General features: G+C 37.2%; 1 protein-coding gene across 1 annotated transcript in view; it reads left to right on the top strand.

Annotated features, from left to right (window-relative positions):
- The window catches only part of LOC133052842 (cilia- and flagella-associated protein 47-like), a 167,040-nt gene that overhangs the window by 27,714 nt on the left and 124,945 nt on the right, over positions 1 to 14,381 (top strand). Inside the window, exons 3-5 of the mRNA XM_061137675.1 lie at positions 7,949 to 8,145; positions 8,947 to 9,090; positions 9,675 to 9,848. Of these exons, the coding sequence (XP_060993658.1) occupies positions 7,949 to 8,145; positions 8,947 to 9,090; positions 9,675 to 9,848 (515 nt within the window). The remainder of the gene's footprint in view (positions 1 to 7,948; positions 8,146 to 8,946; positions 9,091 to 9,674; positions 9,849 to 14,381) is intronic.

Below are 14,381 nucleotides of genomic sequence, written 5' to 3'. Positions count from 1 at the left end.
TTTATGCTGTTTACAAAATTGCCTTATAAAATATCTAAAAATTTATGCCAGATATTTACTAATCACAAAGTAGCTGGCATAAATATAAAATAACTAGACTTTAGGGAATTCTATGGTAGTCCAGTGGTTAGGACTCATTGCTTTCCCTCTGGAGATCCAGGTTCCATCCTTGGTAGGTAAGTAAGAGCCCACAAGCCACATGGGGCTGCCAAAAAAAAGAAGAAAGAAGTTGACTTTAAGAGAAATCATTAATTTAAATGGCAATACTCCCATGTAGAGAGGGTGTGGAGAAAAGGGAACCCTCTTACACTGTTGGTGGGAATGCAAACTAGTACAGCCGCTATGGAGAACAGTGTGGAGATTTCTTAAAAAACTGGAAATAAAACTGCCATATGACCCACCAATACCACTTCTGGGCATACACACCGAGGAAACCAGATCTGAAAGAGACACGTGTACCCCAGTGTTCATCGCAGCACTGTTTATAATAGCCAGGACATGGAAGCAACCTAGATGCCCATCAGCAGATGAATGGATAAGGAAGCTGTGGTACATATACACCATGGAATATTACTCAGCCATTAAAAAGAATTCATTTGAATCAGTTCTAATGAGATGGATGAAACTGGAGCCCATTATACAGAGTGAAGTAAGCCAGAAAGATAAAGAACATTACAGCATACTAACACATATATAGGAATTTAGAAAGATGGTAATGATAACCCTATATGCAAAACAGAAAAAGAGACACAGATGTACAGAACAGACTTTTGGACTCTGTGGGAGAAGGCGAGGGTGGGATGTTTCGAGAGAACAGCATCAAAACATGTATATTATCTAGGGTGAAACAGATCACCAGCCCAGGTTGGATGCATGAGACAAGTGCTCAGGCCTGGTGCACTGGGAAGACCCAGAGGGATCAGGTAGAGAGGGAGGTGGGAGGGGGGATCAGGATGGGGAATACATGTAAATCCATGGCTGATTCATGTCAATGTATGACAAAACCCACTACAATATTGTAAAGTAATTAGCCTCCAACTAATAAAAATAAATGAAAAATAAAATAAATAAATAAATAAAAGGGAATACTCCCATGTAGGAAAAAAAATTGAAGTTATTTCCACCTAATCACATAATCTGAAAGTTTACAAAGCAAAAATTAGCAAATATGGAAGAAAAAAATGAACAAATCCACATTTAGAGTAGAAAATTTTATTGCACATCTGTCAATAATTGATAGATCAAGCCAACAGACATTAGTAAGCCCCTTCTCAACTTGACCAACACAATAAGATTAGGTATTCCTTTACCTATTAAACCTATTAATAGCTTAACTGTGCTGGAAATAATGGCAGTTCTTGTCATTTACTCATTATAGCAGTTTGATATCCCTCTCTGATCTTTTTCCTGTGCTTTAGGGCACCTGGGGAAATGGGTACATATTGCCTTTCAGTAAAATCTGACAGAGAACTGCATACCAGTCTTTTCTGCTAACAGATAACTTAGAAACTTCATGGGGAGACAAGTCCGATCCTCTCAGCCATTTGGAGTTGGCTAGGAAGGAAGATCACATGTCATTCTCTTAGCATCACCCCAAATTTTCCTTCCTCAATTCCAACTTCCTACCTACCTTCCTTTCTTTTTTCCCTTTTCCCCTTTCCTGCTTTCTTCCTATCTCTTTTCTCTCACACTTAAATATTATATTATTTTAGATCTTCCTGGTGATAAAAAAGCAAAAGTAATTCAGCTAGTCTCTTTTGAAGTCATAAAATCCATTTTAACCAATATTTCAAAAATTGAATTTGTCAGTAATTAGTGTGGGTCTGTATCAATTTCCAAGACCCACCATTCACAATTGCCTTGTTCATTTCCAAGGCAAACCATTCTCTATCACGGTAATCCAAGTCTATGTCCTGACCAGTAATGCTAAAGAATCTGAAGTTGAATGGTTCTATGAAGACCTACAAGACCTTCTAGAACTAACACCCCCCAAAAATATCCTTTTCATTATAGAGGACTGGAATGCAGAAGTAGGAATTCAAGAAACACCTGGAGTAACAAGCAAATTTGGGCTTGGAGTACAGAATGAAGAAGGGCAAAGGCTAATAGAGTTCTGCCAAGAGAATGCACTTGCCATAGCAAACACCCTCTTCCAACAACACAAGAGAAGGCTCTACACATGGACCTCACGAGATGGTCAACACTGAAATCAGATTGATTATATTCTTTATAGCCAAAGATGGAGAAGCTCTATACAGTCAGCAAAAACAAGACCAGGAGCTGACTTTGGCTCAGATCATGAACTCCTTATTTCCAAATTCAGACTTAAATTGAAGAAAGTAGGGAAAACCACTAGACCATTCAGGTATGACCTAAATCAAATCCCTTATGATTGTACAGTGCAAGTGAGAAATAGTTTTAAGGGACTGGATCTGATAGACAGAGTGCCTGATGAACTATGGATGGAGGTTTGTGACATTGTATAGGAGACAGGGATCAAGACCATCCTCAAGAAAAAGAAATGCAAAAAAGCAAAATGGCTGTCTGAAGAATCTTTACAAATAGCTGTGAAAAGAAGAGAAGCCAAAAGGAAAGATGTACCCATTTGAATGCAGTGTTCCAGTGACTACCAAGGAGAGATAAGAAAGCCTTCCTCAGTGATCAGTCCAAAGAAATAGAAGAAAAGAACAAAATGGGAAAGACTAGAGATCTCTTCAAGAAAATTAGAGATACCAAGGGAACATTTCATGCAAAGATGGGCTCAATAAAGGACAGAAATGGTATGGACCTAAAAGAAGCAGAAAATATTAAGAAGAGGTGGCAAGAATACACAGAAGAACTGTACAAAAAAGATCTTCACAACCCAGCTAATCATGATGATGTGATCACTCACCTAGAGCCAGACATCCTGGAATGCGAAGTCAAGTGGGCCTTAGGAAGCATCACTGTGAACAAAGCTAGTGGAGGTGATGGAATTCCAGTTGAGCTATTTCAAATCCTGAAAGATGATGCTGTGAAAGTGCTCCAACACGACTGAGTGACTAAGCACACATAATTACTCATGTATTAATTTGCAACAAATATCTGTTTATTATAAGTTCATCTTACAAATGAAATCATATCATAAATTTAGTCTTGATACCCCATTTTCTGAATTAAGAATTTCTGACTATTGTTTGCTAATAATATACCTATATAATTAACTATGTAAAATAATGACCAATTTAGTATATTTTTAGTCTCTTCCACTTTTCTGATGTACTTTCAAATAATCGTGGAATACTAAAGCAGAAAGAAACCGAAGAGATCAGCTAATCAAATTATATTCTTTAGAGCCTTAACATTCTTCTAAAGTTTTTTGTTTTGTCTGTTTGGAGGTTGCAGAAGTGAATGGGAGCTTCTAGCATCTTATTTCAACCAGATTGACTCTAGGTTAATTTGTCTTATATATTGAGATTCTGTTTTAGGTATTATTCAGACACACTCCCCTCTACCCCACCCAGCCCCAAGCCAATAAATGAAATGTTTGAAAGCTACTAATGAAATATCACTTTTTAATTTAAATTAGATTAAGAACTTAACTTTATAGTATTGTATGATATTTGTCTTTCTCTGTCTGACTTATTTCACTTGGTATGATAATCTCTAGGTCCATCTATGTTGCTGCAAATGGCATTATTTCATTCTTTTTTATGGCTGAGTAGTATTCCAGTGTGTGTGTGTGTGTGTGTGTGTGTGTGTGTGTGTGTGTGTGTGTGTGTATACACCACATCTTCTTTATCCATTCAACTGTTGGTGGGCACTTAGGTTGCTTCCCTGTCTTGACTACTGTAAGTAGCATGGCTTTGAACACTGGGGTGCATGTATCTTTTCAAATTAGAGTTTTCTACAGATACATGCCCACGAGTGGGATTGCTAGATCATATGTGCTAGATGCCCATTTTTGGGGGTTATTTTAAAGACTGTAGATTACAATGACTTCTTCAGTACCTCAAGTTATATAAAATTAGATATTTTTTCATTAGAAAGATTCACTCTTTATGTTCCTTTATTTTCTTTAGTAACTATAATCTGATAAATTTAGATACATTTGGTTATCTTTAATTACAGAACCCTGGCAAATCCCGTAGTTACTAGGATCACCTGTAAAGAAAAAGCCCCAGGTGAGCTACATTTAGTAGACTAAGGATGGAAGGGACAGGTCTAGATTGTCCCTGACGTTTGTATGCCCAGGTCAAAAGTTCAAATGGAAGCCCATGTACCAGATATCAAGATTTTAAAATTGGTAAATCAGGCTAACAAAGTTTTAAGTAGAATATAATCTACTATTCCACCTTGAGAAATTAAGCTTTTTACCAAACTAGAAGACCAAGTTTGATTTTAGAATTCTTGGTCTCCTTAGAGTTTTGAGCTAGACATGACAACACAGGATAGCTGGGCCCCGGGCATGTGCCCACCGCATTCTCTTTCTTCAACTCTTACATGTATCATAAGAGGCCTTGTGTACAAATTTGTGGGTACTTTAACCCACATAATTAATCTTGGTCAATATCTTCCCCTTAGTGGCCACCTGTTAGTTATTCTTTAATTCTAGGAGTCTTCCAACAGGAGGATCAACATAGGGAGGAGTCCTGTGCAGGCACTGGAAATGGGATCAAAGCACTTTGAATTGTGAATTGTGACATGCCCTAAACCCAGACCATGGATGGGTCCGGGCTGCACCTAGGCCTGTCCCAGCAGGCCCATGTACTCCATGCACATCCAGAGAGACAGTGCCAGAGGATATTCAGTGTAAGGCCCTAGAAAGCATGAGGCCATGGACAGCAAGCTCTCTTTTCTTGGTCTAAGGGTATGTGCTAAGTTGGAGATCCCTAATAGCAGACACCAAGACCAGGCCTTGAGAGCAGTAGTTTGAGAAGTGAACTCAGGAACCATAGGTGGGAGTGTGAGAGAGTGAGAGCAGCAGCGAGAAGGAGCCAGTTCAGGGAGTGTTCATGAGCAGTTGCCACGGAGAGCAATTTGGGTTTGGTTATCCCGGGACCGTCTATGAGTTTGTGTAGAATTCCCCTCAGAGTTATTCCAACCAAAGGATAAAGAAGCTGGGTTATGTTGCCACCAGTTTGATACATTATTTGTTGAGGACCACAACTGCAGTCCTTAACAGTCACTTCTGGCCTGATGGATGCAAGGATTAAACACCTTCCTGTGACTAGAGAAAGCCCTCAGGGAGAAAGATCTGTTTTCCATAAAACCATTGGCCTACAGCAGCAATTTAAATGCCAAGGAGACATGGCAGGACATGGATGACATCTGCTACAGAGAAGAATTGGAAAGGACTTTGAGAAAACATGTCCCTAAAAGAGAATGATGTTGAGATGGCACAGTGTAGCCAGTAAAATTTCCAAATTTCTAAATATGAGAAGTCTCTACCTCTGCTATTTCACATCTAAGGAGATGTGGATACTGCCTGATAAATACCTTAATCCACAAGTAGCTTCTTTTTGATAATATATGATAATATTCCTACTCTTTTTCTAGCATGAATTAATTAAATTATTTCAGATGTTTAAGGAAAAGAAATATTATTTTATCAATATATCTTCAACAATAAAACCATCATTTCCATAAATTCTATTATGAATTTCTTTATGGACTTGTAAGGGAGAGGGGGTTGCATGGCATATTCCTTAGGGTCTTTGCTTATGAACATTTCATGAGTCAGGAAATGTACACTTAAGGATGTCCTTGACTTTCACTTTCTGATTCAGTATCAATAGAAAATGCATATTTTTAGGGAAAAGGAAATAGTGTATAGCATAAAGCTTTTGATAGCAGCTTTATACTTGAACTTGTGCATTTCAATTGTTGTTTACCATGAAATGGCTAGTTATTCTTTATCTTTGATGAAAATAATAATTACTGTTGATTAAATTTCATATTCTAAGCAGTTTAATCTTATTTAAATTACATAATCTAAATATTTTCATTTCAATCTGTTCATGCAAGAGAAAAGTATGGTTTCTTCCTTTCTGATAATAAAGCAACAAATTTTAATCAAATAATTATCTCACCTAGTTTGTTCTAATGATGTTGCCACAGTTCAAATACTTCTCTCAGAATGAAAGTAATCAATGAACAACAGAAGATATGATGATGTGCCTGCAGTCCTTTTTGACAAGAAAAAAAATTATTCTAAAACTATATTTGTACTTGAATAGGACGGAATAAAAATAACAACGTTCTGACAGTCTTTGTATCCTCCTTAGACCTGCTGAGTCTCTTGAACTTTGCTTAGATATAATATATATTTCAAGAGTAATCCATTATCAGTTTTTCTTAATATACAGCATAAAACTATGAAATTTATACATAATATAATATAATATATACCACCAGTCTACTCTGTCCATGGAATTCTCTAGGCAAGAATACTGGGGTGGGTAGCCATTCGTTTCTCCTGGGGATCTTTCCAACCCAGGGATTGAACCTGGGTCTCCTGCACTGCAGGCAGATTCTTGACTATCTGAGCCACTAGGCATATATTGTATATTGCTATATATAACATATGCAATATACGACACACAATGTATTCTATATAACATATGATGAGTGCTCATGCTCAGTCACTCAGTTGTGTTCGACTCTTTGTGACCCCACAAACTGTAGCCTACCAGGTCCTCTGTCCAGGGGGTTTTCCAGGCAAGAATACTGAAGTGGGTTGTCATTTCCTACTCCAGTATGATGAATATATTTTATAATATGTATAGCACATGCATACACATCCTCAATATGTTTTAAAATGATTTAAAGCAACTAATGACCGTTTCATGCTCCTCAAAAGAAAAAAAAAAAGCAACTAATGTTCTTATAGCAGTGACTGGTTTTCTTGGCATATAGACTTCAGTGTATTTAAAAACAAGTTTGCCATTTTTAACATTTGAGGTGTTAAATGTGAGTGAATTAACATTATAGCCAATTAATATAATACGCGTCCAGTCCATTGGTTAATAAGTTTGATTTGTTTTCTTGATTTCAGAGAATTTCCTTTCACAGGATTAGGCTTCTAAGCATCTTTTATCACTTGTTTCTTATCTATAAGTTAAATAATTTGAGTTTAGCAGTGAAACTTGTATTATAGGATGCATTTAGTGAATGCAGTAGTATAAATAGAATAAAGTAGTGCATCCTACTTTAGGGTTAAGAGATTTTTATAACTATTTTCTCACTTCATGGAGAATAAGAAAATGGTGACTTTCAGAGAAATAGTAGTGTTGCTTGGAAGAAAAGAACCAGCGTAGATAACTTGCCCACCATAAGAAATTATATTAGCTATTCTAGTATATGGTATAACAAGGTGATGTGAGAAGTATTCATTGGTTATGCCTCTTTTGGCTTCTCTTGGTTATTAAAAATTATTTCTATCTGCTGGTCAAGTTGTAACTAATTTTGATTGCTGTGAGATAGAGCACTCCTGTGTCATAGAAATGTAGCAGATAATAATGCTTACCAAATATCCCATATATCTCTCAAATCTCAGCCCCTGTTGACTGAGATAGAATCATGTGTTTGGTTCTGACCGCTTAACTATAATGTGTGTTAACTTTGGGCTGAACACCAAAAAGCCTTTGAGCAAACTTTCAGCTCCTTTTCACCTGACCTGTACACAAAGGAAGAGCAGTGTACATGGGTCCCTCAGTATCTTTATGGAGCAGGCTTTCCTCTGACCTATGCAGGATATATTCTCTCATTAATAAAAAAATTAAATAAGTAAACTTGCTTGTAATGCCCAGGAGACTGAGGAGTAGTGTGCTATCTTGTTAGAACCTAGTCTCATCTGGATTATGTAATACAGTTAAATACAATACAATAAAATATTCCTTTATCCTAAAATGAATTTTAGGATTTATACCATCAAAATGATTAAACCATTTTTAAATTATTTTGATAGCTGCAGCTAGATCTGTTCCAGTCCCTTTGCGATTTGTTCCTCTCAGTCCTGGACGCTACCCTTGCAAAATTTTGTTGACATCAAGGTACGATGTGCGTCTCTATTGCATTGAAGGTGTGGTGAATGAAGAGCGTCCAGAGGCCAGATTTGATTTTGAAACACCAGCATTTGAAGCCCTTACCCAGAATATTCCAATTGTAAGTACATGCTTTCTTTTTTCTCTTTTTAGTACTTTCTTTATTCCCACTGCCACTGTCTCAAAGTTTTCTTCACACCTCTCATCTAAACTAGTACTGATTCCTAATTGCATTATGTGTGGCCATTTGTTACTCCAATTTGATGTCACAGTTTTATTCCTGAATATAAATGTTATCATATTGCTCACCTGATTAATCACTTCTGCTGCATCTCTTTGCTTAAAAAGTTAATGCCAATATCCTTAACCAATCATCAGACTAAGCAGACTCATGGTCTCTCAGATCACTCTGCCCCAAATTCAGCTGTGACCTTAACATGTGATTAAGATGGGCTCATAGGCGCTAAGACCAGTGATTGGCTATTGTTGTTGCTCTTCAGTCACTCAGCCCTGTCCGATTCTTTGTGACCCCATAGACTGCCAGCACACCAGGCTTCCCTGTCCTCACCATCTCCTGGAGTTTGCTCACATTCGTGTCCATTGAGTCGGTGATGCCATCCAACCATCTCATCCTCTGTCGTCCCCTTCTCCTCCTGCCTTCAATCTTTTCCAGCATCAGGGCCTTTTCTGATGAGTTGGCTCTTCTCATCAGGTGGCCAAAGTATTGGAGCTTCAGCTTCAGCCATCAGTCCTTCAATAAATATTCAGAGTTGATTTCCTTTAGGTTGACTGGTTTGATCTCCTTGAAGTCCAAGAGACTGGCTATTACTTGGCTCTAAGTGAGTGATGATAGCATAGACAAAGGTAATTTGTAAGAATTTTTTTATACTAATATGTTTCTGTCTTTATTTTCATGCTTTAGAATAATGAGACAAAGAATGAATGGAAATGTCAAGTTACTATAGAAGGAGAATGGTTTCATGGACCTCCTATTTTATATGTCGGACCAGGTGAAACTGTGGATTATCCTCTCACATTCAAACCTATTTTGGAATGTGAGATTATGGTATGAACTCATTGATTTTTTTCCCCTAGCACTAATATGTCGATAAACCAATGTGTGATGTTTACCTCTACAATTTATGACAAATTTTCTTGCAGAACAGTTATATTTTCCATGAATTTGATCATTGGTGTTCACTCTGCTTGAAACTTTAAGAAATATTTTAATTTGAGATGTAAATATTCTGAACGTCACATTGTCATAGGCTTCAATATTTATATCTAGGTTATTTTTACATAATATGTTTAACATAGTAAAACCATCGCTTTGTTTTTATTCAGTAAGGAAGTTTATACTTCAGAAAATATTTTCTTAAGTCATATTTCTTTGGCAAGTATGTAAACAGCCTGAGAATGCCTATTAAACTCTGTCACTTAGTGAAAGTGAAAAGAAATAAAGAGCTTTTCACAGGAAATCTGTCTTCATTCATTCAGTAGAAGTATTTATATGTAAACTGGATAAGCCAGTGACTAACACCTTCTAGAAAGCTCATTTCATTAATCAGATTCAAAATTCCTAAGACAGAAGAAATTGTTGACTTCTAACTGTTACTCCTATAGAGCTGAAATTTGACTGATTTGTCACAGGGCAGGCTTATTCTACAAAATGAAGCAGATGGTATGGAGCATATCTTTGACCTAAAAGGAATTGGAAAAAGACCCCTGGCTTTGGAATACATCACTGTCGACTGTCAAGTGGGGGAAGTAACAAATAAACACATAATAGTGCCCAATTATACACCAAGCATCCTAACATTTAAGGTAAGTTTGTTTTTGTTTTTTAAAATATGAAAGTGTTTTCAGAAAGAGTACAGTGAATTGTATGAAATTTAAAAACATTTAATTTTACTTAACTAGGTAAAGCAGTGTGACACAAGGAGATGGTTAGAATTCTTTCTATTAGTCCAACAGGTTTTAAAATGCCATTTCATATAAAGTTGAATCAGTACCAAACAAGTTTTATATCTAAGTATTAATATATAATCATAAAACACATTAAAATTTACTTATTTGAGTCATGTGTATTTTTACTTGAAGATATTGTGTATGATAATGAAAGATCTTTTCAAAAAAACTTTTAAACAGCTTTTGAAATTGTAATGTGATATCTGCAGGCATGAAATTTCAAAAGTGTATCCTGTCACTTACCAGTATGAATAATAGTGGGAATATGAAGACATAATTATTTATATCTTTATTTATTATGAGGTTTTATTCTTGACTTTCCTCACTTGATATATTTAAGCAAATCTGAAAATTTTTTTTTTTACTCCTTACTCCCATATTTATCTACAAATTATGTGTTCAACAGAATCCTCAAAGAAGCTTCAAATATCTATCCATCATAGATGCCTGTATCTATTTTTAGAGGGTGCTTCAGAACTTCAGAAATTCATTGGCTTTGTTCTCTGCTATTTTTGGTAATCTTGAAAATGATGCGCTTTGATTTTCTTCTTCTTTCCTTACTGGATTACAAATGGAGTGAATATTCTGAAGGAAAATTTTATTTTCTTACTCCTCTGCTAAAACTCTTCACTGTCATCTCTTGCCATCAGATCTAGTCCATGCTCCCTGACGTGGCCCATGTGCTTCAAAAGCATGTTTGCTCAGCTTCATCTCTTACCACTGCTGCCTCCAGCCACGCTTAGGCCACTGTATACACTATTTCCTTTTGCTACTATCTAGAAATCTTTATCCAACTCCCTATCTTCCACTTCTCTGTGCTTAACTCCATTTCATTCTTTAGGGCAAGTATTTATTAGATGCCACTTTTCTGAGAATCTTTCTAGATCCACATAAACCTGGATTATACATGCCTTTCTTGTGCTTTCACAACATTTTTTTTTTTACCTTTCCCACAATCATGTACATTATATCTTATTGCTATTACCTATTTCTGGTTCTCCACCAGATTATTTACTGTGAGGAAAGGAGCATACCCCCTCATATCCACACTTTTATACCCAGCATAAATCATAGTGCGTGGGTGCTCAGTCACTCATTCATGTCTGACTCTTTTTGACCCCATGGACTGTAGCCTGCCAGGCTCTCTCTCCATGGAATTTTCTCCACAAGAATACTGGAGTGAGTTGCCATGCCCTCCTCCAGAGGATGTTCCCCACCCAGAGACTGAACCCACGCCTCCTTTGTCTCCTGCGTTGCAGGTAGATTCTTTACTGCTGAGCTACCTGGGAAGGCTGTAAATCATAGTATCAAGCATGTAATAGTTTTTCCAGGAAGATTTGTTTAGTAAACAGATGCAAACATAATGGGTGGCATTTCAAATGGAAAGAAAGAGGGAAAGAAGGAAGGAAATAAAAGAAAAGAATAAGAAAATCATGACTACTTAGATTTGCTATAAATAAGGAAAGTCATTTTCCCCCTACTCCCTTTCCCTTTCCAGAATTTACTGATGAGCAAGGATTTCATTTTAAGAGTTTGATGAAAACAGGTTAAAGAAAATATCCTTTAATATCTTAACATTGGTTATTTCATTTTGTTGTTATGGCAGAGGTGATGTCTGTGGGTTTTTAAAATTTCATCCTTCAGAATTAATGCATTTTTTTTACTGTAGGCTTTTAAAAATAATAAGTATGCTATGTTAACTATGAAAGGTGAATGAATTTTTCTAATTAAATGTAGAAATGGAATGTTATATATCAAAATTATTCTCACAAGAAATAATAATTAAAGTCTATATTTCTGTTGTTTCAATATACAAATAAAACTGAAGAATCTAGTTACTTTTACCTTTAGAATGTAAATTTTCCCTGAGACCTTTTTCTGTAATTAAAGATGTTACATATTAAATTTTTAAAATATAATTTCACTCAAGTACTAATAATACTGAACATGTATTCTAGTTCTTTTATATTTCTACATTTAAATAACACCAAGACTTACAAAAGAGCAGAAACATATTTAAAACCTAAAACACATGTTCTTAGAGATATTAGAATAAAGTATCACCTTTCTTAATTTGAAAATCACCATTATTTTTAACCAGCATGTACTAGTGAGCATAAGGGTGGTGTCATCTGCATATCTGAGGTTATTGATATTTCTCCCAACAATCATGAGTCCAGCTTGTGCTTCCTCCAGTCCAGCGTTTCTCATGATGTACTCTGCATAGAAGTTAAATAAGCAGGGTGACAATAAACAGCCTTGACGTACTCCTTTTCCTATTTGGAACCAGTCTGTTGTTCCATGTCCAGTTCTAACTGTTGCTTCCAGACCTGCATACAGGTTTCTCAAGAGGCAGGTCTGGTGGTCTGGTATTCCCATCTCTTTCAGAATTTTCCACAGTTTATTGTGATCCACACAGTCGAAGGCTTTGGCATAGTCAATAAAGCAGAAATAGATGTTTTTCTGTAACTCTCTTGCTTTTTTGATGATCCATCAGATATTGGCAATTTGATCTCTGGTTCATCTGCCTTTTCTAAAACCAGCTTGAACATCTGGAATTTCATGGTTCACGTATTGCTAAAGCCTGGCTTGGAGAATTTTGAGCATTCCTTTACTAGTGTGTGAGATGAGTGCAGTTGTGCGTTAGTTTGAGCATTCTTTGGCATTGCCTTTCTTTGGGATTGGAATGAAAACTGACCTTTTCCAGTCCTGTGGCCACTGCTGAGTTTTCCAAATTTGCTGGCATATTGAGTGCAGCACTTTCACAGCATCAACTTTCAGGATTTGAAATAGCTCAACTGGAATTCCATCACCTCCACTAGCTTTGTTCATAGTGATGCTTTCTAAGGCCCAGTTGACTTCACATTCCAGGATGTCTGGCTCTAGGTGAGTGATCACACCATCGTGATTATCTGGGTCGTGAAGAGGAACTAAAAAGCCTCTTGATAAAAGTGAAAGAGGAGGGTGAAAAAGTTGACTTAAAGCTCAACATTCAGAAAACTAAGATCATGGCATCTGTTCCCATCACTTCATGGGAAATAGATGGGGAAACAGTGGAAACAGTGTCAGACTTTATTTTGGGGGGCTCCAAAATCACTGCAGTTGGTGATTGCAGCCATGAAATTAAAAGATGCTTACTCCTTGGAAGGAAAGTTATGACCAACCTAGATAGCATGGTAAAAAGCAGAGACATTACTTTGCCAACAAAGGTCTGTCTAGTCAAGACTATGGTTTTTCCAGTGGTCATGTATGGATGTGAGAGTTGGACTCACATCCAACTCACATCCAGAAAGAAGAAAGCTGAGCACCAAAGAATTGATGCTTTTGAACTATGGTGTTGGAAAAGACTCATGAGAGTCCCTTGAACTGCAAGGAGATCCAACCAGTCTATCCTAAAGGAGATCAGTCCTGGGTGTTCTTTGGAAGGACTGATGCTAAAGCTGAAACTCCAGTACTTTGGCCACCTCATGCTAAGAGTTGACTCATTGGAAAAGACCCTGATGCTGGGAGGGATTGGGGGCAGGAGAAGGGGACGACAGAGGATGAGATGGCTGGATGGCATCACCAACTCAATGGACATGATTTTGGGTAAACTCCGGGAGTTGGTGATGGACAGGGAGGCCTGATGTGCTGCGATTCATGGGGTCGCAAAGAGTCAGACACGACTGAGCAACTGAACTGAACTAAACTAATGAGCATTACCAATTTGCCATTTCTATTCATTTATTATATTTGAATCATTGCTGGTATTTCAGTGGAAATTCTATTGAGAAACAGTTGAGGTGCTGCTAAGGAGAAAGGCTAGACTGGAAACTTTGATCTATAGTGTCAGGTTTTATCTTGCACTTGCTTTGAAACCAGTGAAATGCTTCTGATTCTCTGCACTCAGGGTTGACTCGCACTCTCCCCCTACTCCTTCAATACCTTCCTCATTGTTGAACTATTTTTCTTAATCTATAAGTATTCCCAAAGGTTTTCCATTACAAGATAAAACTTGCCTCTAACAACACCCCTTCAGTTATTACCTTCTATATATTTTGTGATTGCTAAACTTCTTGATAAAGCATTATTGACATGATGACTTCTTACTTCATGGTGATCCATTTGTAGCTTCTCTACTCGGTTGAAACTGCTGCCACAAAGATCACCTGTAACTTTTGTTCAGTTATTTTCCCAAATTATCTGCCCTAAAACTCCTTTAATGTTTGGCACTGTCTGCCTTCGTAACTTCCCAGGTGATGCTAGTGATAAAGGACCCGCCTGCCAATGCAGGAGACGTAAGAGGTGGGGGTTCAATCCCTGGGTCAAGAAGATCCCTGGAAGTGAGTGTGGCAACTCACTCCAGTATTCTTACCTCGAGTATCCCATGGACAGAGGAGCCTGGCGGGC

The sequence above is a fragment of the Dama dama genome, chromosome X (assembly GCF_033118175.1).
Source record: "Dama dama isolate Ldn47 chromosome X, ASM3311817v1, whole genome shotgun sequence".
In the NCBI taxonomy this organism is placed as follows: domain Eukaryota; kingdom Metazoa; phylum Chordata; class Mammalia; order Artiodactyla; family Cervidae; genus Dama; species Dama dama.
This window is presented reverse-complemented; position numbering and strand designations above follow the sequence as displayed.